Source organism: Lampetra planeri, unplaced genomic scaffold (assembly GCF_965212315.1).
Source record: "Lampetra planeri unplaced genomic scaffold, kcLamPlan1.2.h2 scaffold_342, whole genome shotgun sequence".
Classification (NCBI taxonomy): Eukaryota; Metazoa; Chordata; class Hyperoartia; order Petromyzontiformes; family Petromyzontidae; genus Lampetra; species Lampetra planeri.
This window is the reverse complement of record NW_027615165.1, coordinates 23,552-51,113: the sequence shown is the minus strand read 5'-3', so window position 1 is coordinate 51,113 and position 27,562 is coordinate 23,552. Positions and strand designations below refer to the sequence as shown.

General features: G+C 47.7%; 1 protein-coding gene across 2 annotated transcripts in view; it reads right to left on the bottom strand.

Annotated features, from left to right (window-relative positions):
- Positions 1-696: 696 nt before the first annotated feature.
- The window catches only part of LOC144740901 (hippocampus abundant transcript 1 protein-like), a 32,844-nt gene continuing 5,978 nt past the window's right edge, over positions 697-27,562 (bottom strand). The window contains exons 3-13 of one of the 2 annotated variants that reach the window (XM_078623603.1): positions 26,059-26,121; positions 24,409-24,536; positions 23,507-23,621; positions 23,025-23,243; positions 21,992-22,105; positions 20,168-20,239; positions 18,191-18,303; positions 15,491-15,588; positions 12,540-12,712; positions 11,061-11,328; positions 697-9,378 (exon numbers count right to left, since the gene is read on the bottom strand). In XM_078623603.1, coding sequence (XP_078479729.1) covers positions 11,104-11,328; positions 12,540-12,712; positions 15,491-15,588; positions 18,191-18,303; positions 20,168-20,239; positions 21,992-22,105; positions 23,025-23,243; positions 23,507-23,621; positions 24,409-24,536; positions 26,059-26,121 — 1,320 coding nt within the window. In that variant the 3' untranslated portion in view covers positions 697-9,378; positions 11,061-11,103. The remainder of the gene's footprint in view (positions 9,379-11,060; positions 11,329-12,539; positions 12,713-15,490; positions 15,589-18,190; positions 18,304-20,167; positions 20,240-21,991; positions 22,106-23,024; positions 23,244-23,506; positions 23,622-24,408; positions 24,537-26,058; positions 26,122-27,562) is intronic. The other variant, XM_078623604.1, reaches the window with a different exon arrangement.

Here is a 27,562-nt window from a genome sequence, read left to right as displayed (position 1 = left end):
AGGTTTTTTTCAGGAAAAGTCACGTAGGTAAAAAATAAAATTAAAAATAATAAAATAATAGAAATAAAATAATACAAATCGTGATTTTTTTACCTACGTGACTTTACCGAAAAAACCTAAGAGTATGAATCCTTGCAATCACGAAAGCTTCAAATCTAGAATTAAAGTATAGGAGACATTCAAAATGCAGTAGTGTCTTGTGAAAAAATAAATTACACTACTCCCACCTGTATATTCCTATGTTAATTTGGTGACGTCAAGGTTTCACCTTTGGATGTGGGTTTGCTATCATTCTCAGCAAGGTGCTCCCTCTGCGAAAATGGTATAAACCAATACTGTACTGACCCCGGCCATGGGAATGTGGAACGCAAACACTGGCTCAGGCGCTGCAAAAGGAAATGAGTGCTACACCAACTCTCGCTTGAGTCGACACGCCCTGACTTTGACAACGTTTACAGTTCATCTTGAAGGAAATAAATTTTATTTCCATGAAATGTTCAATGTAAATTTTGACGTGGGGCGACCGTTGATGATCTGTAAACTGGAAATCTGTGAAAGAGCTTTACAACTCATCGGATTCCACCAGTATGAATCAATATTCTGATCATCGTCCTTTCTTCAAAACATGGAGGGAAAGGATCAGGATGCTGTGTCAGGAAAAGTGTGGTGTTACTTTCAACAAGTCCAAAAGATAAATACAACTACATTTGCTTTTATAATGCGATATGCACACACAGCATCGTAGGGCTTGTCAGAATACAGTACATATAACTCCTGAAAAGGAACATTTCTCATTGAACTGCAGCTCAAAAATAGGCTAAATGAATCAAAAGAGTATTTACATGTAATTAAAAAAAAATTTCTTACTCTTGATGTGACTTGTAATAGAGTTACAGAGGCCGGGAACATGGCATCCGAAGGTCCTTGCCCGCTCCTAAATGTAGACGACTTTTAGGAACTAACAAAAGTCCAACATTTACTGAGCTGAAGATGCGATTACGAGCATAAGGTGTCAGCAGTTCACGTCAATACAGATTTGATGAAAGTGTGGACTACAAAATGGTAAATCTTTACCGCACACAGGGATTACCCGCCTCTTTATAAAGGCGGCGAAAAGACAATCAAACCAATTAACGTTTCACAAAATATACAGGGTTCGCCTTTATTAGCCACACACAAATACAGCAATTTTTTTTCAATAATCTGTTTTTGATAAATTACTTTTACACTATACACAGTGGTACCGTAATATTGTTTCCTGTACACTTCCGAGGCGAGACGAAACGCGTCCTCTTTCCTACTCGCACATCAAATAATTTACAGGTGACCTATCATCTTAAAAGAGCGTTTCCTGTCAACAGTGGCACGGGGACTCATCGTCGTCAGAAACATCAGCAGTCATTCGTCACCGACATGTAGCAGACCGCCGCACAGCAGGTCGCAATAACCAACTCGGGTGAGATTCTCGTGGTTAATCTAAAAAAAAAATTTCACTTTCGGTGTTTTGCTTTCACGCAATCAGCGGCCGCAGATTCACAACTTGTTGACATTTCCAGATCGCGCATCCCCCCCAGATAATAAAATGTTACCGACGGTGATGGAGACGCGAGTGTGCATTCCCCCGCCATTCTACCCCCCCCACATCCCGAAAGTTTTAACGACAGGCGTTTCAGTTGGATGAATGTTGTAAGTGAACAACTGCCTAGGCTGGATGGTCTCTCTTTCAATAGAGATCGTGAAACAGCAGATGGGCACCTGCCTGGTTAAAAAGTGTACAATTCCCGTCCACGTGTGAAAAGGTGGTAAAATATGGTCAAGGCGCAGCCCTGCAATCGCTTGCTCACGCCACTGCTGGCGGATGGGGCCTCCACTAGGAGCTCGACAGAGCGCCCCGCCGCATCAGACTTACTCCACGCAGGGTCAGGCGTCTTGGAAGAGCTGCGAGTTCCCACACTTTACCCCACCGCACTCAACCTGCCGATCGACTCGTTAACAATTGGCACAACTTACGTCATCGAAACGCACGTGTACAGTACACTCGTTTTCTTTTCCTCTCAGGATAACCGGCTACACGAGATTACCATTTCTCGTAAATGGATTGCAAGGTCAACTCCATACAAGCGCTAAAAGGGACTGCGTTGACAGTGACAGACAAGCAATTAGTTTTTTTTCTGTGTTTAAATTCACGGTATTCATCATCAACACCTCATCCCTCGCCCAGCGGCAGCTGATTCGCCGCTTGTGGCAGAAGCCCGCGGTTCGAATCGAGCGGCAGCCCCGATTATGACTGTGCGCGGAATAATCTTAATGCCCCGCTTAACGTCATCGACAAGAGTGGGGCTTCCATTGGGATTGTACGGCGTAGCGATCATTGCCCCTGACTGGCAAAGTGATGCCCCAAGGTCACTCTTGCAAAAAAGACGCATGCTGGTCCCTTGAGTTATCACTTGCGGGAAAAAAACTAAACTATTCATCATCAGACATGATCAATTGACTGCCGGGTGAAGAACTCTCCCCTGAAGCCAATTACCGTTTAACGTTTGCCGTTATTAGTTTGCGCGGCGAATGTGGCGATGATTTTACTTGTGTTCATGTAAGCCATTTTCGTCTCATATTTATCAAACTGCCAAAATAAATTGTCCGAAAACAATTGTTTTGGTGTAAGAAAAAGTGCCTCCGTACATCCAATAATCCAACGAATGCCATTGACACGGAACATTCTGTTTTAAATGGTGACTGCTACAGGAGTTGGTATTTGCACGCACGCATTTTCTTCTTCTTCATATCTACCCTGACCTTGATGCCAACCTTTTGCTGTCTATTGTGAATCCTAACAATATACACTTTATATTGCGCGTGTGACGTGTGTTCGCTTCCCAGGACAAAAACAGAACCCCCCCACCAGAATAAAACGTAATTTTAAAATATAATTAGGTGCATGACATTAACGAAAACAAAGCGCCATCGACTGTGATAATAATTAAGAGCAAGGTTCATGAGGAGCGTTCAAGAAGATAAAAAGACTAATCGGAGCAATTCAGAAAAGGCAAAACGTGTGGATCGAGCACATTCCCAAGAGGCGGGAGGTGGATGAAGACAGTTCTTGAACGAATGATGTTGGTAAAGATGCCAAGAGGCACAAACAGTAAAATGCTGCTTGGCGATTGATAGAAGGATGGAGCCACTGGGGGAGCCCCCTCCCTCCCCCTCCTCAAGAGTGAAGTGGAGATGAAAGCTCAAGACTGGCCAAGATTGAGGGAGCTTGAGCCAAACACCTGCGCAATTGGGCAGCGGCTTAAAAGGAATTCGAAACTGTGGTCCAGTGTCATGGAATGCAACGAAACGTCGAACAGAGCGAGCGTCCACGCGGAGGCCTTCCAAACACGGAATGTAACGCCCGTACGCACGCGTGTAAACACTGCAACGTTGTGCAAAAAGAAAAAAAAAACAACCTGCCCCCCCTCCCCTCCCCACAAGTAAATAGCCACCAGTCCCGGGAGAACAAAAACTCCCAACTGATGTTGTGAAATGAAGTGGAAGGGACACGCTCAGAGGCAAAACGTGCGCATGTGCGCAAAAGCACTCACCCTACATATAAAAAAACAACAAAAAAAGCCCGTATAGCCTTACCAGACTGTTGGGGCAAGTGCTGTTAGCGAGCACCTATGAAGGCCGGTACGGTATACGAGGGGGTGGATGGCCAACACCACGCCCGGCCGCCTTTGTCTCTCTAGTGGCGATGTTTCACACTGCACTAGATACTCATTTGATGCCGAGTCGACCTAGGGGAGGCCCAGGACGAGTTCAAATAATCACCGGTGTTGGCGGGAATCGAATCCGGGTGGCCCGGGTTCGTAGCACAGCGTAGCGCTAACCGCTACACTACCGCTCTCCACATATACACACACACATGCAGAGATATGAAAACAAATATATTCTATATCACGCCAAAGGACAACTTGGAGATCGGTCCTGTGGACCATTTCATTCCACTTGAACTGTCAGTCTATTATCCAGAGACGTCAATAGAACATAAGCCAGCCCCATATCTTGTCTGGGTACTCCATATGAAACCAGTCTCTCAGTCTGTTGTCTACAAATCCAACCATTGACCAGTCTAAAGCCCAGAGAACCCATTCAAGATCAGTGTCAGTTTTGTTTTGTACAGATACTCCGCCTATTATCTAGAAAACCCATCAGAGACCAGTGTTTAATCTAGAAACCCCACCAGACACCAGTAAGGTCTATATTTTGGATACTCTGTCAGAGACCAGTCTCGAGACCCAATCAACAACATTCTAATGGCAACAGAAAAAACGATTTATCAAACATGATTAAGTAGCACCCGACGCAATTTCATTTCTTCGCGGAAATAACCACTTTACAATCACGTGATGCCGACTTCCCAAAATAACATCCATTGCTCCGGCCCCCTGTGCATACTGTGATGATATCTGCACCAAAATGCATTGGTGTGGCTAGGATTTCTCACTCCGGAGTGGCTCAAACCATTTTGCAAGCTGCCCCGTGTAATTCTTTCAGAAAATGCAATCCTAAGTGCGATTAAATGTATGGCATTCACCGGTGGCCAGCCAAAACCTGCGAGTTGCGTAGACGCCCAATAAAATACAGGTTTCCCTTGCTTTGTGCGGGTTTGGTTTGTACGATTTTGCAAAAATTCTGCTAACCTATTTCCAGCCCGAATAATCGACATGCCGTTTGATTCACTCGAAATGCGGCTATGCGGTTCGACGTGGCACAACACCGTGTGTGTACTGTGTGCGCTTTACATTCGTGTGGTGCATTGTGGGTTGGGCGACTGGGTTCGTTTTATGCGGCTCAAGCTTTGTGCGCCCCCCCCCTCTCCCTCTTTGTTTGGAACGCATCTACTACCGCACGAAGGGTAACCCGCACCGCATTCTACAACGCTCACCGATTCGCGCGCCACGCGTAAAAGCGAACCCGGCTTATGCGCGCACCACGCGCTTATGCACATCACAGGGCACCCCCCCCCCACTCCTCCTTATTGAAAAAAAAACATCTCACGGTTCGCTCAGAGAGACAAACAGCTGCAGGTTTTTTCTCTCCCCTCCCCGTGGAGATGTTACGATCCGGGACTGATGGGGGTCCATTAAACGACAACAAAAATAATTCGTCAAACATCTTTAGTGGGTGGGGTTGGTGCGAACGATAAAAGGCGTGGGCTGACACATCAATATCGAATTTCGTTCTCAACACTGGCGGAGCCAGTAGGGTGGGGTGGCACGTGCCCCCCCAATTGGGGTTTATTAGTAATAAATCGGCATTTTGCGACCCCCACTGCTACTGTGTAGCATATTATTATTATGTGCCAGGGACTCTGAGATGATAGGCCAATAGTCTGAGCCCATAACTGGCAATAAGTAACGGCAAAGCGGTTATAAGTGACTCAGAATTGTGCGCAGTTGCGAATACAGTCCACCTTCAGCGAGCGCGATGCCGATCACACAACGTGGTTCGAATTCGCCGCACACGTGTCGAATAAAAATCAAGGGACAAGTCCTTACTTACTAACAAGTCCTATCTCATTTTTCATTTCTGGAGGGGTTGCACCCCTCTACCTTAAAATCCTGGCTCTGCTATTGAGAACAACCTAACGTAAGATCATCGAATATATATCATTTCTTTCTGCCTTGCCTTTTGTAGCGCCAACAACCAACTGTATTAACTGAATCAAACATGTGGGGGGGTTGGGGTACGATGACGGGAGGCTAAACGAGTCGGGGTGCATATTTGAAACAGGTCTGACTGCTTCACGGTTCACCATGTCACATGCTTGCCAAATTCATGATGTATAAATCCCCCACCCCATAATATATTTGACTGCAGGCATACGGGTGAAGTTGTGAAAGCACTCGACTCACAACCGCAACCACACGAGTTCAAATCCCAGTTGGTTGGTCGACTCACACAGTATAATCGTAATTGTCATCATCATCATCCCTCTGGGGCCAATGTGATTAGGACCACTTTGCGAGAAGCCAAGAACGCTTGTGCCACCCCCCTTTGAACTTGGCCCCCATCATAGGAATGTGGAATTTACACCACTGGCGCAGGACTGCCGACTCCCCACGTCGTAAAAATAATTATCACCACAAAGGCAGCACAGTCTCGTTGCAGAAGTCATAAACCGATAGTGCCCAATATATTGATATTGGGGTCTCGTAAAAAAAAAAATCTCGGCAGAAATGAGCGCTGCCCTGCTTCACCGCGTAGGTCCACACTAAAGTGAACAACATTTATATTTGGAGTTTGCGTGCTCGCGTGGTCCAGCTAAGTCGTGAATGTACACCACTTGGGGCGCCGCGGTGGCAGAGATGTTAACTACCTCGCCGGGTATGCAGCTGGATGTGGGTTTGATCCCGACCCTGAAGCCTGCTGTATATATGGAGTTTGCGTCTTCTCTCTCTCTCTGCACATAGTCGCGTGGATTCTGGGTTCTCCGGTTTTTCCTTCCACATTTAGAATTAACATCACATATTTAGACGACTTAGATTATTTTGCTGCTATAAATGTCCAAATCAGAAGCCATTTTGTTGAGCTATCATTTGTGGCCAGGTCGCTTCTGAAATACCTCAGTGGGCTTTGCCTGGTAGGATGGGGATGGTTTACTTGTATGTGTTTGGGTGATTTGTTTACCTTGATTGTACTTTGCACTACTATGTTTTTGTATTGTTTGTCGTTGTAACGTTCTTATCCGCCCCGACAGGTGCGAAAAAGAGCTTTATAGCTCATCGGATTCCTCCAGTATAAATAAATAATCTTATTTGTTTACAATTCCGAGCTTTGTAGAGGCTCGGAGTGCTCACAAGACGGCAGCCAGGCCTGTTCGGAATCCAAATACTCCGCTGAAAAGTTTGCGGAAGCTCACACCCCTTGCTTGCCTGCACCGTTTAGACAAAAAAAAATTAAAATCTTTCTATTGGTGATCCTCAAGTGATTATCGTGATATGAATGCAAGGAGCGTGGATCTCGGACGTGTTTTCGGATTTGTATTGTGCGTCGTTCGGTGTGACGTCCAACGTTTCACTCCCGAGTGCTGAGACAGCTACTTCTTCAATTACATTCCTGGGAAGCTCCCAGCGAAAAGTTGGACATCAGGCCGAGCAGCACAACCCCGAAAACACATCACGGGGTGAATACAGCACAAGCGCAAAAACCTACAGAGCAACGTAAAGAGTTGTTTTTTGTTGTTGTTTAAATTTCATATTTATCCCATCACCCCAATCTGATCAGCGTTCTAAGGAAGCATTCCTTTAGAACGCAAGGCAACTTCAACAAGGTTTCTACTTTACCGAGTCTCATCAGCAATATCGTGGCTTTATCAGCTCATGGCCAAACGAGGTGTCCAACCCTAAAATGGACAAACAGAAGCTGGATCTTTGCCACTGCTCTGTGCCTTCTTTTCTCTCGCCAGCTGCATGCCGAATCCCAGCACTTGCGAGATCCACACAAACGAATGTTGGAACCATCGATCCGACTTTCGAGACGGCGCAAATCTTTTGTTTAGTTTCGGACTGATTGGAATCGTGCCGCCACGGGTAACGATGTTGCATCCCGTACAACTCCCGCTGAATGCGACGTCGCGTGGCATTGGACGCCATCACGACTGTCGGCACGGAGATGTTGTGATACTCGTGCGCAACGGCGAACGATCCGAAAATCCACATGACGATCCGAAACTGACCTTAAAACTCCACGACGTTTAAAATCTGAAGCCCATCTGTGATCGTGCACCTGTGTTGCGAGACGCTTAACCAAACATTGGGACACAATCGGAGAAAGCGGGGGGGGGGGGGGGGGGGAGAGCAAGCGACTAATATTGGAGCAGCCCGTACCCCCAAGGTAAAGCTACGTAAGGGTGGACCACGGAGTGTCGACTGAGATGTGGCAGCAGGAAAGAAGCGATGGGGTCGTGCAGTGTCATCGTAGGCATCGGCCGTAATGAATGCTTGAGCGACTGCTCAGCCACCCAGAGGATCGACCTCTCAAAGTGGACACAGGGGGGGGCATTGCTGTAAATTAGGGGGGGCACATGTCCCCCCACCCCAAGACCCCCTAGAGAGACGCTACCACCCATTTTGCTCGAGGGGTAATAAAATAAAGGTCGCAGTGTGACAACAGCAACCTTATTAAGCAAACAAACATACCGGTCTTTTACTTATTTTGCTCGTGGGTGATAATCCTTTGCCGCAGGTGGTGGAGTTTATAGAGAACAAAAAAAATGCATGTCCGGGGGCTTTGAGGTAGGTACGCAGGTGAAGCAGAGGTGGCTAGCCACGTGGCTCAAGAGGGTCTCAATGGCCACGTCAGAGCACTAAGCCAACGACAAATGAGAGCCTAGGTTCGAATCCGGGTTTCCAGTCACAGTGAAACCGGGCCACTCGGTGAGCGAGCTGCGAGTGAATTAATTCCCTTGATTCTGTGCGGCAATCGCTGCGCTTAAAAGAAACTCCCAACGTTGAATTTGGTTTTGGCTCGGTTCAGCTTATGCCAGCTCTGAGCACCAAACTTTATCTGTGGACGTATGTTGAACTTCTTTCGCGCCGTACGTAGTCAACCGTTCTAATCGGGGGTGCAGACCGCCTGCCATGACAAGACGCCAACAACAACAATAATAATAACACACCAGGAGATTTTAAACCGAAAGTCAGGTGTACAGTGAAACTACCTTTGTTACCCAGCAGCAGTGGGAGCAGGGGGGCTAATTCTGTAACGTCCCCTGAGCCGGTTTAAGTCTGACGATAAAACTCACGTGATAGTGAGAACTAAAACAACAAACGTCCCACAGACTTCTTCGCAACCGGGAGGTGGGGCGGCTCAGGAGACCGGACAGCGATAACGCACACACGCACACACACAAGCAAACATTTACACTTCGTACAAATGTACAGCTTATAAAACAACACAGCTGCCTTTTTTTTTACCATCCCAAAACGCGTTGTCGGCTTTCATTGCTTGGCGCCCCCAATGAAACACGGGACCCTCGGCGGGCGGGTGGGCGGGATCGCCGACCCGTCGTTCCATCTCCTGGCACGTCTCCCCGCCCCGCCTCCCATCGATGAATTTCCCCCGCGCCACGAACAAGACGGCGATTTCTCCGCAGTTCAATTCGGCGACGCTCACGACGACGACAACGACGCACGGCAGCCTCCTCCTCGCGTCAAGTTTTTTTTTCTTCTCTTTGTTGTTTTGTTTTTTTCCTTCTTCCCAAAACACACAAAAAAAAACACGAGTAGATTTTTGTTGTTGTTTTGTTCGCCCGTTGTCTTTGTTGTTGTTTTTAAGACGCCTGCCGGCTGGGGCACGGCGGGACGTGTCGGCACAGTGTCGCCTCTCCTGAAAGAAGGCACAAATTCAGGTCGATTAAATTATTGTTCGGCCCTTTCCCCCCGCGGGTTTGATAATCCACTGAAGCGTTCAATGGCATTATGGATGAGACGTTCCCTACCCATGATAATGCGGGCATTTTTATTTGTGCTTATTTAATACAGTTGTTGTTTCAAGTACCTCACCATATTAATTTATTGACAGATGATTTTGCTTGTGTACATTTAAAGAGCCTTCGAGAGCTTCCCCGAGGCTTGAATATGCATATTTTCTGGAGATTTCTGCTAGATTTTCTGTCGTCGCCTCCGTGACACGAATACAAACATGGATATTTAAATTAGAGGTGGCTTCTAAGTCCCCGTGTTAACCAGGATTTTGTGCTGCCCTCTGTCCGCTCGAAACCATTCCGCGCCGAGGGACGGAAAAGACGACGCAATTTGGATGACGGTTCGGTGGGTGGCGTTCTACCCTTGAGCACACGAGAGAACGTGTGTTTGATTATTTTAAACGCAGTTTCTGAGCACAGGCCCAAAGGTCCAAAGTGTATAGTTTGTTGTTGTAACATTGTGACCCCGTGCCCCTACTGGGCATCTGTGAAAAATAGATTTATAGCTCATCGGATTCCTCCAGTATAAATATTCAGATTCTGACTGTGTCAAGCAGCCTGCAACAAACAGCACTGTTGTCACAGCTGCAACAGATGAGAGGTCACACGATGACCAACTGCTCATGTTTTACGGTGACTATAAAGCAAACGCCTCTCGAAACAATAACCTTGAATCCAAGGCCGTAGCCATGGAGTCAACATTGGGGGGGACCAAATCTTCCAGGGTGTCTGGGGGTCCCAACCCAGAAAAAATATCTAAATTTGAAAACGAATTTCCTGCCTAAAATATTAAAAAATTCTCTAACGCACGGGATGGACTTTTTATTTATTTTTTATAATAATGTCTAAGAGTGTATTGTATTACATTGTTCTGTTTGTACTTTTTTACCTTTTCTTGTTTCATTGTATGTAATGGCGGAAATTATGGATTCATAAAGTACAACCATAACCACAATCATATTTATATGAAGACAAGTCCAGTTATTGTGGCCAAGGTTTAGCAAATTGTTGTTTTTATTATGATTTTTTTATAGCAATATATTGGGGGGAACATTTTGAGCATATTTGAATATTGGGGGGGGGGGGGGGTGTCACCCCCCCCCCCCAATATATATTATAATTACAACCTTGCTTCAATCCATACAGCGTCACATGTACTCGCATCTCAAGAGACTTTGCAGGAAAGAAGGGAGAAGCCCTCACCCAGCAGTGGATTTACAAACGGGCTGCACACGTACGTGTGCGTGCGTGCATACGTACGAGTAGTGTAGTGGTTAGCGCTACGCTGCACTACGAACCCGGCGACCCGAGTTCGATTCCCGCTCACGGCCAATGCCAGTGACGATTATCTGAACCGGCCCTGGGTCTCCCCTAGGTAGACTCGGCCTCAAATGAGTACCTAGTGCAGTGTGTTAACATCGCCACCGGGGAGACAAAGGCGGCCGGGGCGTGGCGTTGGCCACACACCCCCTCGCGTGCCGCATTCCGTCTTTCATAGATGCTACTCGCTAACAGCACTCGCCCCAACAGTCTGTTCAAGCCACACGGGAGGGGGGGGGGGGGGAATCTTTGTCTTTGTACGTACGTGTGGACGCGCGTGCGCACGCGCGCATCTCCCCCCTCTCGGCTCACACGGGGCTGTCCTGCAGCAGCGGCTCCTCGCCCTCCGTCACGGGCGGCGAGTGCGCGTGGCCCCCCGCGTGGCCCCCCGCGTGGCCCCCCGCGTGGCCCCCCGCGTGCCTCCTGTACGCGGGCGCCAGGCCCGTGTGCTCGGGGATGAACAGCGCCACGAGCAGCGCCAGCAGCACCAGGAAGGCGCCGAACAGGAACGGTGGCCCCGGGATGATGGTCTGCTGCGAGGGGGAGCGGGGTGGGGGTGTCAAGAGTCAACGTCGACGAGGTGACCGGCGGCTCGCTCGCCGAGAGCTCGGAGCCACCAGCCGGCGCCGCCCAGATCCTGAGTTCAAACGCGGGCAGCCGCCCCGTGGTGAAACCGGGGTTTCTCAAGCGCGGTGGAGCAACGGCGCTCTCCGTTTCGGCAGAAGAGTCTGCAGCGGGAGTGGGGGTCACAGGTCAGGGGTACCATTCAAGGTTAAAGGTATCATATCGACTAGAGCAGGTGTGGCCAAATTGTATCAAGAACCAAGAGCCAAAAGAAGTACCCGTGAGTTCTGCAAATTTCAAAGTGTGTATATATTGACAGTTATCGACACAGCACGGGAGACGTTCAAGATGGCAGTTGGCCAGCACTGGACTACAGGGTCAGAATACTAGATCTTACTCAACCCTCACCACCCCCGGTAGTTTAACCCTCACCGTCCGATTCTGATCACAGTGGGCAGTGGGGGGGGGGGGGGGGAAGGAGTAGGAGCAGCAGTGGGTAAAGTAATATTGTTGTAATAGTATTGTAATCCAGGGTTGGAATCATACATGGCATTCTCACCCTTGCCGATCTCGTATAGGAGCATAAACCATCACGTGAACTCCGGTCATCCTCGCAGCGGCTGTTGGCTGGCCATCGAACAAGGATGGTCACCGCATCGGGGTGCTTTCAGATGTACTTCTGCGGCCGTCTGGAATGCTCTTCCTTCCGATCTTAGGAAGCCACTGGAGTTGTGCACTTTTAAATAATTTAGAATGGAAACTAATTTGCCTATAACTGCTTTTTGTGTTTAGTTTGTTCTTCCCCGGTGCCTATGATTAGCACGGGTGACTATGTACGGTGCGAAAGAAGTTTAACAGAAATATGTTTGGGGTGCCGCCATGGCGAGATGTTAACTACCTGGCCCGGTGTACAGGAGGTCGTGGGTTCGATCCCAACCCCGACACCTGCTGTATATTTTGAGTTTGCATGCCTCTCTCTCTTCTCGTGGTCGCGTGGATTTTTCTCCAGGTCCTCTGGTTTTTCCCTCCACATTTTGAATCAACGTGCATTCGTAGTATTTGGCTGCAATAAATTGCTAAATAATAAGCCACTTCGTTGAGCGATCATTTCCTATACATAGCTCAGTGCGCCTTACCTGGTAGAAAAAAACAAGTTATAACCCCAAACTACCCCCGTCACCTGCGTGGAGGGCCGGTGCGGCGTGCGAGGCTCGCCCTGGGGGGCGGCGCTATCGCCCATGGCCGGTAGCTCGTCCAGCTCCACGTGGAAGAGGTAGAAGATGAAGCCGTAGAGTGCGGGGCCCAGGCCGTTGCACAGCCCCCGGATCCCCGTCACCATGCCCTGCACCACGCCTGGGGAGCCGCCGCAAGAGGGCCGGCGCACGGGGGAGACACGCAGGTGAGACACGCGCGTGAGACGGGGGAGACGCACTGGTGATACAGGAGGAAGACAGGGGTGACACAGCGGAGACAGGAGGGAGACAGTGGGGAGACAAGGGAGAGAGCAAAGACGGGTGAGACAAGGGGGGAGGACGAGGGAGACGCGAGGGAGAGAAGAGAGGGAAGACATGGGTGTGACAGGGTGTGACAGGGGGAGACACGAGAGATGGCGGGGAGACAGGAGAGAGATGGGAGGAGACAGGAGGGAGACAGGAGGGAGGCAGGGGGAGGTAGAAGGGAGAGGGGAGAGACAGGGTTGAGACAGCGGGAAGAAAGTAGAGGGGATGGAAAAGGAAGGAAAGGAAGAGATGGAGAAGTGGGGATGGAATGTGATGTGAAGGATCGAACGCAATGGGACAGGAGGGATAGGATGAAACAGCAGGGATAAGATGAAACGGGAAGAGGTGAGATGAGAAGAAACAGGATGAGATGGGAAGTATTGGACAGGATGAGAGAGATGGAATGCAATAACATGTCAGTAATGGGACAGCAGGAGATGGGATGGGATAAGGAGATAGCATGGGGTGGAATGGGAAATGATGGGATAAGACAGGAAGAGGTGGGATGGGACAGGAGATGGTATGGCACAAGGTGAGTGAGGGAGCTAGGGAGTCCAGCAGAGACAGAGAGAGAAGCGTGGCACACCGACCAGATAACTCAACCAACGTCATTGGTTCATCAGGGTTGGTCAGGTGGCTCAGATGGCAAATACTCTTTCAAAGCACACAGCGTTGGTGTACGGTGATTTTTTTCTGCAATATTTTGCTGTCTTTTCTTGGATTTTCTGTTTGCACTTAGTCACATATTCACTTTAAGATTTTTTTGTTCATGTTTTAGTTTTTTGTTTGTTGCGGTTGCACCCGATTCAAGAGCCGAATGGCTCACAGGGCTATACCAAATAAATAAACTTGAACTTGAAATGAACTTGAGCTGGCACCGCTGAGACCCTGGGCTCTATTCAGGGTCTCAGCTGCCCATGACTACATCGGGTTCTCAAGAGTTAAGGAGTTGGTCTCTGCCCGATAACCAATGACTGCAGAAAAAAAGCATCTATTACATTAAAATGAGTCTCATCACTGAATTTGTATTGGACATTAAAATAAACTCACAGAGATAAGATATTGGAACTCGAAATGTATTGCTACAGAAGGATACCACATGTAAGCTGGACCCAAAGAGTGACCAACGTAGATGGAAGAATAAGTAATATTAAAAAAGTTTTTTAAAAACGCTTTAATGAAATGTACCGTACGAGTAATGGCAGAACTCCACGACTCCAAGAAGTGGCCCCAAAGCTTGCCATAACGTAAGGGACCGTGGTGATTTACAGCCAACGTCAGTTGAGCGTGGACAATTAGACCCAAGTCGAAACATAACATATAACAATAAACGTTATTTTTTTTTATGATAGAATATAGTATTGTCATCAGTATGACATAAGTATACCAAGTTTGCAGTCGATACCACATTGGAAAGTGGGTTAAAATTGAGTTACAAGATTTGAGGATATGACAACAACAGACAGAGTGAGTTAAATAAAAACGTGTAAAAAGGTTGCACACAGAAGAAGACAACCTGATGATGCAGGCAGTGATGAGAAGGAAACTGGCACTATTTGAACACATGTGTAGGAATGGATAACAACAGGAAAATTAAAAGTGTGCTGTTCGGTAAAAATGGATGGGACCATCACAAGAGGAAGACCAAACAGAAAATGGCTTGTCGATGACAAAAGAGACTGGTGCCATCAAGATGTGCGCACTACTTTAGCATGTGTTCTGATTTAGCGTGCTGATCTTAAAGGTGCATTGAAAAATTGTTGATACTCCGACTGATGCTCCTGCTGTTGTGGAGTGACTCATGCAGCCAGCTATGGCTGCAGGGTCTGGTGGTATATGTTGTTTATGTCGTTTATTGTGAAAATTCGGTCACAGTTCCTATGATCACTGTTACATTGAATTTATGGCTTTATTTTGGTGATTTCGAAAACGTTGTTTTGGTTTGGCCATCTTTGTTTGTTGTAGTACAGAGTTAGACTGATGGCCTTAATCTAAGTTGTCTTGTGGTTGTTGTTGTTGTTTGACTTGAACATCACTGGGATTTGTGCACACAGCGTTGGTGTACGGTGCTTTTTCTGCAATATTTTGCTGTCTTTTCTTGGATTTTCTGTTTGCACTTAGTCACATAGTCACTTTAAGATATTTTCTTGTTCATGTTTTTGTTTTTTGTTTGTTGCGGTTCAAGTTCATTTCTTTGGTATAGCCCTGTGAGCCATTCGGCTCTTGAATCGGGTGCAACCGCAACAAACAAAAAACAAAAACACGAACAAGAAAACATCTTAAAGTGAATATGTGACTAAGTGCAAACAGAAAATCCAAGAAAAGACAGCAAAATATTGCATAAAAAGCACCGTACACCAACGCTGTGTGCAAGCACCCGATTCAAGATCCGAATGGCTCACAGGGCTATACCAAATAAATGAAACTGAAAACTGAATATTGGCACAAGACAAAGGAAAGTGAAAACAAATGACGAAATGTGTGGTCGACACCAATGGGCTATCTGCCCATGAATCGTGATGACAATGATGATGATGAACCGAGTACTAAACATGTTCCGATTGCCATACGACAAACACCGCTTTGACAGCGCTGGGGCGACTGCCGGAGCGAGTGCCGGGGCGATTGTTACCCTGCTGATCAGCGTCGGCGTTCCGCGACACGAGCGCCGACACGGCGGGGAATGTGATGCTGGACATGGCGGCCACGGCGCCTGACGCCCACATCATCCTGTAAAGACAAAGACCCCCCACATAGCGTTAACAGACCGATGGGGCAAGTGCCGATAGCGAGCGGGGATGGGTTAGCCAGCAGCCCACGACCGGCCGGCCGCCTTTGTCTCCCGAGCAGCGATGTTTACACACCGCACAAGGTACTCGTTTGAGGCTGAGTTGACCGAGAGGAGGGCCCAGGATTGGTCACTGGTGTTGGCCGTGAGCGCAAATTGAACTCGGGTCGCCGGGTTCGTAGTGCAGCGCACTAACCACTACGTTACCGCTCCCCGCTATATTTCGCCGCTTGTGCGCACACACACTCACACGTGTGTATATGTATTTAGAAACAAATGCAAACACGTACATGCAAGTTCAAGTCAAGTTAATTTGTTTAACGAGGTGAGAACGAGGAGGCTCATTTATAGGAGTGACCTGGTAAAAGCATAACCAACAAAGAAAATAACAGCAACGAAACAAAAGAATAATCATGGCAAACACAACCGTGTCACATGAAAAGCTAGCATATTGCACAACACATAAATCAATGTTAAATAATGCATTCCCTGTAGCATCAGCCGGTAATACGCTTGTACGCATGCACAAGTACACCCCACAGCCACAACAACAACCGCCATTCGCCCCTAAGTGTCGGTAACGTCACCACGGCACTTGCGCCAGGTTATGTACACTTTAAGGCCACGTAAAGTGTCAAAGGCTCGCTGCTGGCAGGAGGTCATGGGACAGACCCAGGTGCCATGGGTTGCCTCGCTGAGAGGACTGGCAGATGCACCACCTGTGCTGCCCACTGTGACAATTGGCTGCATTTTAACTGCCCGGCGCTGTGCCTGTTATTGTGTGCGTCGCTCATAAAACAACATTAATACACATATGTACTCATCTGCATGCAAGTACACAAAAAAAGATCCCCCATATAGCCTGTAACAGAATGTAGGGGCAAGTGCTGTTAGCGAGCACCTATGAAGGTCGGCACGACACGCAAGGGGGTGGGTGGCCAACACCACGCCCGGCCGCCTTTGTCTCCCTAGTGGCGATGTTTACACATCGCACCAGGTACTCATTTGGGGCTGAGTCGACCTAGGGGAGGTCCAGGACCGGTTCAGATAATCGTCACTGGTGTTGGGCGTGAGCGGGTATCGAACCCGGGTCACCAGGTTCGTAGCGCAGCGCGCTAACCGCTACAATACCGCTCTCCACAAGCAAATACAAAGTACACACACACATTCTTAGGTTTTTTCCGGTAAAGTCACGTAGGTAAAACATTAAAATTAATAAAAGTAAAATAAAATAAAAATCACGACGTTTCGGAGGCAACACAAGCCTCCGTCTTCAGGTGCCTCTGAAACGTCGTGATTTTTATTTAAATTTTATTTTACTTTTATTAATTTTAATGTTTTACCTACGTGACTTTACCGAAAAAACCTAAGAATATGAATCCTTGCAGTCACGAAAGCTTCAAATCTAGAATACACACACACACATGCACACCTACGTCCACAAACAGGTTGAATGGAACTGAAGACTTTGATAAGGTATCATTTAATTGAAACTCACATTTCAGTTGTGAAACTAAGGTGAAAAGATATTTGTAGGCAACTCAGTTGGCAGCCGACTACTCAACTCCTTCACTCACACAATAAGTAACGCAGACAATCAATACTTAGTCCTGCCACCCAACTACCAATGACCTGCCACAGCCTCTCACCCAACCACCTAATACCTAACCAAACCACACATTAAACACATTGTAACAAACCCAGCTACAAATTAAACCAGTCCTAACACTTTCGGTAAATGATGAGACGCTCATCGGACAGATCTATGCATGCCAGAGTAATAATCAAAATCCTACACGCAGAATGTTATATCGTGACAACATAATTGGTCCTCCCTTCATGACTTGTAATGATGCGTGTAAAGTGACACCAGTATACCGCGTGGTGTAGTGCTAAGCCGTGCATTAGACCACCAAGATTTCAAATGGTGGCCATATTATTTGACACGACAGCAGAATACAGGCACAACTGCACAATCACCGATTTCATCCTTGTTAGGAATCATCGGTAGAGTTTCGCCTTCAGGGCGTTATGTTGACAAGCCACTCAGTATCCCAAACATGTGCATGTCCTAAAGAATTGTTATTATCTCAACCAGATGTTCACGCTGTCACCCACTCTCTCATCTCAGACATTCACCCAACCACAGATAACCCCCCCGCCCCCCCCCTTTTTCGATTGCCACATCAGAGCCGAGCCAGAGTGGGGCCCCTCATGGTACTAGCGGATCTCCACTTGCCACTTGATGTGCCGGGCCGAAACCAAACCTTGCTGCGCTGGCCTCAGTATCTCCAAATCAGGGCGAGGAGCTAACAAATGAATCAATCATTGCATGTGACGTCAGTCGGCACACGGTGTGCACAGGGCATCAAAGCGTCATCTACATCCGTCTCGACTCGTTCACCACGCGCGACGTAAGTGGCACGGTTCTGCTTCTGCAGTGGAAAAACAACAGCGTGCCTCCTGAGGTGCGCTGGGCTGGCTCGGCACAGTCATGGAGCAGTTCGGTTTGTGAAGTGAAAGAGAAATAAGACGGCAACTCACCAGGGCTGGGAGCCAAACCCGTACCACGTGAGCTGCAGCATCTGGAAGCCGAGTCCCAGGAGGATGGTGTTTCTGTTCCCGATCGACCGCATTAGCACGCTCAGCACAAGCGTCTGCGGCACCGTGACAGGTCAGAGGTCACGCAATAACGGGTTAGAGGTCAGGTAATAAAGTAAAAACGTTCTGCTGCATGCACACACACACACACCCGGGAGTCAGGTCCCCCAGAGGTCAGGGTTTTGAGGTCATACTGCTGAGAACCTTGGTTCCAATCTAGATAGCTCCCTGTGATTAAAAAGGGTTCTCAAGTGTATTGAATTGCTGGTCTCAGCCTAGTCATCATTGCATTCAATTTGGTTCAGCAGTTACTTTAGCCAATTTACAGCTCTAAGAATGCAAAATGTGTTGTTGTCATGTGACAAACATGACTTTTATGTGTCATGTGGCGAGTGGGAAAGTTCTGCCCCCCCCAGCTATGTGTACCAGACATCACTTGAAGGGGTCTCAGAGGTAGCTCTGTGTTATCCGTTTCTGTGGACCATTCCCTAACATGCAGGGCAGCACTGTTCTGTGAGAGTTCTGAGAGTAACACTAATAGCACAATAATAATTCAGAAAAAATACGAAACTTAAAAAAAATAAAGCTCACAATGCGCTTGTAGATTAACAGACGTGTTTACGTTGTTCGTCATCATCATCATACTCATCATCAGATACGATTATTCTACGAGCCATCGCCGTCTCTCACAATCATGCTATGTATTCTATGGTTCTTTCGGTAAAGTCACGTAGATAGGAAAAAAAATAACAACAATAAAATAATAAAAAATAAAGTGAGTAAAAATATCACGACGTTTCGATCGCAACACAAGCGGTCGTCATCAGGAACTATCTACATGACTTTACCGAAAGAACCATAGAAGATGAATTCTTGCAGTCGCAAAAGTTTTAAGTCAAAATCATCTTCTGTATTCTGTATTGAAGATACACTGCAATTATCTTTTAGATACACAACTATGCTGTGTGTTCCTCGCTGTCTGCTTGAAAGAGGAATATGATATTAACATTGCGGTCAACTGTGCCACTATAGTGGAAACCCATACCTTCTAATACAGCTTGAATGCAGTGCCATCACTAATTCCCTGTGGCTCGTGGGGCAGCAAAGGACAAACAACCCATGCATGTATTTGTAACATAATAGATCACAATTGTACAGGATGGCCTAACAGTCAGGACACAGGGTTATTTTGTTTAACACTGGCATTAATGCATTTTAGTTGTTTATTATTTATGTAAAAATGTAATCCATTGCCATTATTGATATTTAGTGTACTTCTTTATTTTCAGATGACTTTGACAAAACTCGACCAAAAACCCCGAATGAATTTAGACAATACATAATTGATGAATGTTCAAAGATTATACCTGCAATCTTAAAAAAAATATTCCTACATTTATTTCAAAGGGGAATTCATGCATCATGAATTGATGTTAATGGAAGTCAGTTTGAACATTTGTTAAAATAAATTAAATAACCCTATGTGATTTGCTACAATATCATAACCGTGTGTCTTTACTTTTGGGCCACCCTGTATATTCCGGTACAGAGGGCTCGTTAAGATATTACTCGTCGCTGATGCAAGCCGTAGCCAAGAAATACATTTGAGTTTCTGGGTTCATAGGTCAGTGCGCTAACTACCGTGCCACCGTTCCATCCCAGCTACGTATTTAGCATAAATAACTTTTATGTTGTGTTGTAAAATTAAAATGTTGTGATGAATAATTTATATTCGCGACTGCAAACATAATTTCACGATTCGTTCATTGCAGTACAATTTTCTAAATTCAATTTCATTATTTGCTCATTTTCTGAGTGTTAATTTGTCACGTTACAGCAGCTGATGCGAGTGAATCGCTGTGAAAAGTATTTGCTGTTGGCAATGTGAAGCATGGTTGGAGGACTGAATGCATGTCTTACCTGTGCCAGAATTGATAAAACTCCGAGCTCAGCAATGAACGCAGCAACACTGCCAGCTGAAAATCCCATGATCTAACCGCACACAAAAAAGACAAAGGTCCCCCTCCATATAGGCATGTAGACCGCTGGGTCAAGTGCTGTTGTAAGCAAGCACCTTTTAGGCCTGCATAGTGCATCCACATTGACGCACGCACACAAATACACACCCGATGTAGACCCTAACATACAAGACAACTGCTATCAATGGCAGAGCCTGGATTTTCAGGTGGGGGGGGGGGCAACCCCTCCAGCAATGAAAAATGATAGAGGAGTTGTTAGTAAGTAAGGAGCTTTTTATTCGACGCGTGTGCGGCGATGGCGTAGCCATCGATCGAGGGTCGAATTCGAACCGTGTGTGATCGGCATCGCGCTCGCTGAAGGCGAATGCCTTCAGGGAAGTCGTGGACTGTATACGCAACTGCGCACAATTCTGTGAGTCACTTATACCTGCTTTGCCGTTACTTATTGCCAACTATTGTCCTATCATCTCATAGAGTCCCTGGTACATAATAATATGCTATACAGTGGCAGTGGGGGTCGCAAAATGCCGATTCATTACTAATAAACCCCAATGATTCGAAATTAGAGATTTCGATCAGATCATTGGGGGGGCATGTGCCACCCCACCCCCTGGCTCCACCAGTGACTGCTATTCACCACTAAGTGGCAGTGATGGAACCACAACGATTGTACCACACAAAAGACAAAGATCTCACATATAGCCTTTAACCGACTGCTGGGACAAGTGCTATTAGCGAGTACTCATTCAGGCCCGCAAGACACACAAGTGTTATGGTCGTCTTTGTCTCCCCCGTGCTGATGGTTACACACCCACAGTCTGAGGTCAACGAGTTTGTGACGTAAATTGCTAATCACTGTACCACTCCATATACACAGACTCTTACAAACACACACATGCACAAAATATACACAAATACACACCCAGATACAACAGACGTCATTCACCACTAAGTGGTCGGGTCATGAACCCAGCTCTTATGCCAAACTAACAAACAAATGCACATCCAGATAAATACACAATTACATTCACGCAAATACACAACAACAGCCGCCATTCTCCACTAAGTGACAGTGACGTCACCATAGCACATGTGCCAGGCTAGGTGAACGTTGGTAAGGCCACGTGAAGTGTGGAAGGCACGCAGCTGGCAGGTTACGGGAGAGACCCAGGTGTTATGGATTAACTGAGCGAGATGAATGGGTGAGGCACCAAACAACAACAGCCATCATTCGTCACTGCACGACTGGATGTCACTACTCTTGTGCCAGGCTCGGTGCATTTTGAAGCGACGTGAAGTCTCGAAGGCTCGCTGGCAGGAGGTCACGTGACAGAAGCATTTGTTATGGGTTAGCAGAGATGACTGGCAGATGCAGGGAAAAAAACCACACACACAAACACGTACGTACATACGTATACTCACGCGAGTCTGGCCTCTTGCCTGCCCCCTCGCCCCATCTTGGTGGCGAGATGTTAACTGCCTCGCCTGGCATGCAGGAGGTCGCGAGTTCAATCCCGACCCTTATACCTGTATATTTTGGAGTTTGCATGTTCTCCCCATGGTGGAGTGCATTTTTCTCCGGTTCGTCCGGTATTTTCCCTCCACATTTAGAATCGACGTGTGGGTAGAGGATTCGGCTGCTGCTATAATTTCCACGCCACGGTAAGCCGCTTCATTGCGTGGCCAGGTCGCTTCTGAAAAAGAGGCTATATAGCTCAGTGAGCCTTACCTGGTAAAGAAATAAAAATGTGGTTAGCACTCTCACCTGGCGCAGGTAGAGGAAGAAGCTGGAGTACTGCCCGGCCTCGGGCAGGTAGGACAAGAACACCGTGATGCAGATCAGCAGCACTGTCGAGTCCTGGCCAACCTTACGCAGAGACTGTGCACAGCCACACACACACACACACAAGGCCATGGCAGGGACAACACAAAGATCCCCCGTCGTGTAGCCTCAAGATATCGTCTTGGTTGTTTCGGTAAAGTCACGTAGAATGGACGGCTGCTTGCGTTGTGGCCGAAACGTCGTGAGAATGATTTTATTAAGTTTTTATTTTATTTTATTATTTCCATTCTACGTGACTTTACCGAAAGAACCAAGAAGATGAAACCGAAAGCTTTAAATCGAAAGCCTCAAGATAATTTTAGGGAACGTATGAAGGCCGGCATGGCACACAATGGGGTGGGAGGCAAGCACCATGCCAGGATGCCTTTGCCACCCTGGTGGTGATGTTTAGACACCGTACCAGGTACGCATTTGAGGCTGAGATGACCTAGGGCATGTCCTAGGACTGGCTCAGATAATCGTCACTGATGTTGGACATGAGAGGGAATCGAACTCGGGTCGCTAGGCTCATAGTGCAGCGCGCAAACAGCTGCGCTCTTGCTCCCCACTGTGGCGGGGGACACACACAAAACTCTTCGGACAATTTAATTTCAATACAAATCTCCCTTCTTTCGCATCTGTGATATACAGCCACATCTCTAGATGTTTTACTATGTTCTTGTTAGATACATTTTTTGACTAATAGCCGGTATTCAATGTGTAAAAAAAAAAAAGATGATAAAAAATGCGCTGTTTAACATGAACAAAAAACTCACACTGGTCAACGACACTGCCTTAAAAGAACAAAAATATACAGAATTGGCACTGTTTCAGGCGGTTGCTGTTCTTCATAGCACATAGCACGTGCATGTATTTGTGTGAGCGTTCAACATCCAACGCCACCCCCCCCCCCCCCCCCCTTCTGCCCTACCCAACGTTGCCCGTATCTCCTGGCCGCATTCATTCGTCCACTCACAGCGAAGGGGTCGGCCTGCTCCCAAGAGATGGGCGCCCCCCACGAGGCCGGCCGCATCTTCTCGGGCAGCGACTCGGGCACCGCGACGAGAATGAAGGCGATGTCCAGCAGGGCCACGCCGGTGGCCAGCGCCACCACCAGCCCATCGCCGTAGGCCGTGCTCAGGTACGCGCCGATCGCCGGGCTGGTCACCAGGCTGGCCGCGAACGTTGCCGACACCTGCTCAAACACGCGCGCGCACACGAACGCACGGGCACAAACGCACGCGCACTGCTACAGCGGAGGGTCGTCTTGCCAAGTGAAAATTGAGAGGCACTAGGATGGTCTCAAATATTGTATATGTAGATTAAAAACTCAAGTGCTCTTTTTGTGTGTAGTTTGTAGTCCTTCCCCCACGTACCCCCGATTAGCACGCTTGGCTACGTACGGTGCGAAAGAAGTTCACAACATATTGGGGGGGGGGGGCGATTGGCACGGCTCACCAGGCCATATGCGGAGCTGCGCTCGTGCTCGGGCGTCACGTCGGCCACGTAGGCGAACACCACGGAGAAGGTGACCGAGAAGATCCCCGACACGGAGATGATGGCAAAGTACCACCTGTGCGAACACACACACACACACACAACGACACACGCACACACACGCACACAACGACACACGCACACACACACACAGATACACACACACGCGCACACACACACCACACACGCACACACACGCACAACACACACGCACACACAATACAATCTATACAGTGTACATAGCGTCTACATGCACCCATATCCGAAGATGCTGTGCAGAAACAGTGAGCATATTTACATTAGAGTGAGACAGGCAGTCAGTTACATGTCTCTGTAAGAGTCTATAGATATCTGTGTGAGCTTTTGAGTTTCTGTGCGAGTCTCAAGGTCTGTGTGCGAGTCTATAGGTCATCAACTGAGACATGATGGGATCGGGCACATAAGATGCCCAACACAATGGATTGTGCTGCACTACTTCTCTGCTGCCTACGATTTAGCCCCGCAACCATCTACGACACCTGTTATACACGTTGTAGTCATCCATCCAAACACTATCCAGGCTAAAGTCCTGCTTAGCTTCTGAGCTATGATGAGATGGGGTGCATTCTGGGCGATCGGGACATGTATACCAATATATTTGGTTAGATCGTGATTTGAAGCTTTCGTGACTGCAGGAATCCATACTCTTTGGTTCTTTCGGTAAAGTCACGTAGGTATTTATTTTATACCTACGTGACTTTACCGAAAGAACCAAAGAGTATTTGGTTATATGTTTGTCCGCATTTACATGAATATGACTATTAGTATATGCTCAGACAATCGTTTAGCAACTGGAAGTGTTGGCAAGCATGAGCCCTCCTCACCAGGGACTGATCCTCATGAGCGGGATGGGTGCGCAGGTGAAGAAGACAGTGAGCAGCAGGAAGGACTTGCGACCCCAGACGTCGGAGAGCGCGCCAATGAGAGGCGCGCTGAGAAACGACAGCAAGCCCTGCTCGCGTGCAAAAACCACGGGGACGCACACGCGCGCACACTTGTACACGAGTGACACGACATAATTGCACAACTCACGTCAACAAACGTCGCAAATAACAGCCATTCCATGTCAACATGACAGCACCCACACGCATCACACAAACACTCGGCAGCTCATGTCACAACACAGATCACAACACAGATCACAACACAGATCAATCGTTACACAACTCCCATCAACAAACATGTGCACCTCCACGCACGCACATCACACCACACTTCAGCTCATTTGTAAAACCAGTACAAAGATCCCCCGGATCGCCTAAACACTGTTGTTCACGAGTACCTATGAAGGTTGGCACAACACATCAGGGGGTGGGTGGCCAGCACCACGCCCGATTACCTTTATCTCCCTACTGGCTATGTTTACTCATCGCAACAGGTACTCATTTTGGGTTGAGCGCACCAAGGGGAGGCCCAGGACGGGTTCAGATCATCGTCACCGGTGTTGGCCGTGACCAGGAATCGAACTCGGGTCGCCGGGTTCTTAGTGCAGCGTGCTAACCGCTGCACGACCGCTATTCACATGTGACAACAGACGCCTTGCACACACACACATCACACGATCACTGTATATCTCATTGCATCACTGTCGTTAGAGCTGTATGAAACATATTCTTGGTTAGAACTGTGGATTTCGCACCTGATGATGATTGCTTGTGGTGCAGTCGAAACGTCGTGAGAATTTTGATTGTTTTTTTATATATTATTTTATTATTTCCCTTCTACGTGACTTTACCGAAAGAACCAAGAATATGAATCCCTGCAGTCACGAAAGCTTTAAATCTAAATTTGTATGAAACATAGACAAATATTTTCAATTACTCTATAGCATCAAAGCACCACCAGACAACGCTGAAAATCTGACAGGACCCTCAGCCATATTTTAATCCGCAACTTCAAGCATTCTACCACACCTGGCCTCTGCATTCTTGAGATTTGATCGTGATTAGCAGAATTATTTGTGGGACAAAAACGTGACCGATTACCCACACGGGGCTGTGTCTAGCACCCTGGGTTCTCAATCGGACCGGCCCCAAGGAGATCCTCGCTGGATTGGACGGGACAGCGGATGCGGTGACGTGGCCTGTTGCACAGCCCCGCGATTTGAGCCCAGCGGCCACCCTGGTTAATACTGTGGTGCGTATTAACGATAAAATATGCGTCATCCGTTTCATGGTGAATGTTACAGACACTTTGACGTTCTTAAAAAAACAACAGTACGCAAATGCGTGCAGGCATCGCGGTCCAAATTGAATAAATTACTTGAAAAATTACTATATATAATTGGCAATATCGCCACCTTCTGGAAGACGAATGCTCACTCGAAGGCCTATGCTGTGATCACCTTGTACAGCACAGGGCCAGCTGCCACGGTGGGGTGCTCATTTTGGCTACGATGTGGCAGAGGGCCTCAAAGCTGCATGGCGCGAGAGGCGCGGTGTAAATATTCAGCGGTGACGATGAGCGGCTCGTACCTTGACACCCTGTATGAGGCCGTTCATGAGGAACGTGTGCTGGGGAAAGGTCTCGTGCAGCACCTGCACACGACACACAGCGAGGTCAGCACGGTCTTGGCACGCAAAACCACCCACCCCCTCCCTCCAACCGACACCCCGAGTAGGCGTCGATACAGCGGAGTAGCTATCGCATGTGTAGCAAGTGCAGCTGCACCGGAGCACTGGGGCTCAAGAGGTTCAATTGCCGGAGGGACACAGACGCCAGGAAAAAATAGAGCCGGAAAGTTGAACACAAGGGACGCCGTTAATTCCTTGAATCAGGGCCCATGCCAACCACGCTGCGCACCAGCATCAACTGTAGACATGCGGTGATTTTACTGATACAAGGGACAATTGAAAGGTGTGTGCCCTCACACCAAACCATAATGAGTGGCCTTGATGGAGCTGTATTGTGTCTCAGTGTTCTTAATTGCAAGGCCCGTGGGCCACTGGCGGCCCCTGGTGGCCTTTAGTGCGGCCCTCGACACAACACAACACGTGACAACACCACCTTGCAGGCGGTGTGGCGGCCCTCACACCGATGTCTTATTGGTGAAAATGGCCCACCTCTGAAAATTAGTGACGAAAACGGCTCTACATGGTCCACATCGAGTGCAATGAACCAGGTCCATTATCATCATCAATGTCCCAAGGTTTTAATCTCCACCCAGAATAACTATTCTTCTCACCCATCAAACCACTTGCTCACAGCACAAGTCACTATAAAATTGTTATCCTGCCGTGTGATTCCATAATTGTGAAAATGTGTCGCAGCCGTGGTGGCTACATGTTAACTTTCTCGCCTGGTGGAGGGTTCGATCCCGACCCTAACGCCTGCTGTATATTTGGAGTTTGCATATCCTCTCTCCCCCTGGTCGCGTGGATTTTTCTCCGGGTCCTCCAGTTTCTCCTCCACATATAGAATCAACATCATACGTTTAGAGTTTTGGCTGCTATACATTTCCACGCAACAAGCCACTTCGTTGAGCTATCATTTGTGGCCAGGTCGCTCCTGAAAAAGAGCTATTGACCTCAGTGGGCTTTACCTGGTAAAATACAAAAATAGTTCATAGATGCGGACAAAGTCGTAAGTTTCACATATATAAGAACGAAGTGATAATAAAGCCTAAAGCCTGCAGTGTAACAGGGCCATATGGAAGGCATGAGTATGACGATTGCTGGAATGTGATTGCGAACAAAAAGAGGAAGTGTTTCACACAGGCAGCCACAAAGAAAGCCACGGAAACCGCTTTCTCATTGAGCATGTCGCCATTAAGTGCAAGAGGGCGAAAGCGGGGGGAGAAGGGTGTGTTTTGCCATTGCCCGAATAAGTCGTGGAGGAGCAGCGACGTTTCTGGGAACTATCGCGGCCAGATGTGTTTCTCCGCTCCGTTGATTTTGACGAAGCGAAAGCGAGCGAATGACACATTTGTGTCGATGTGTACAGTGTGTCCTCAAAATAAACGCCGGAATTCTTCAAGGG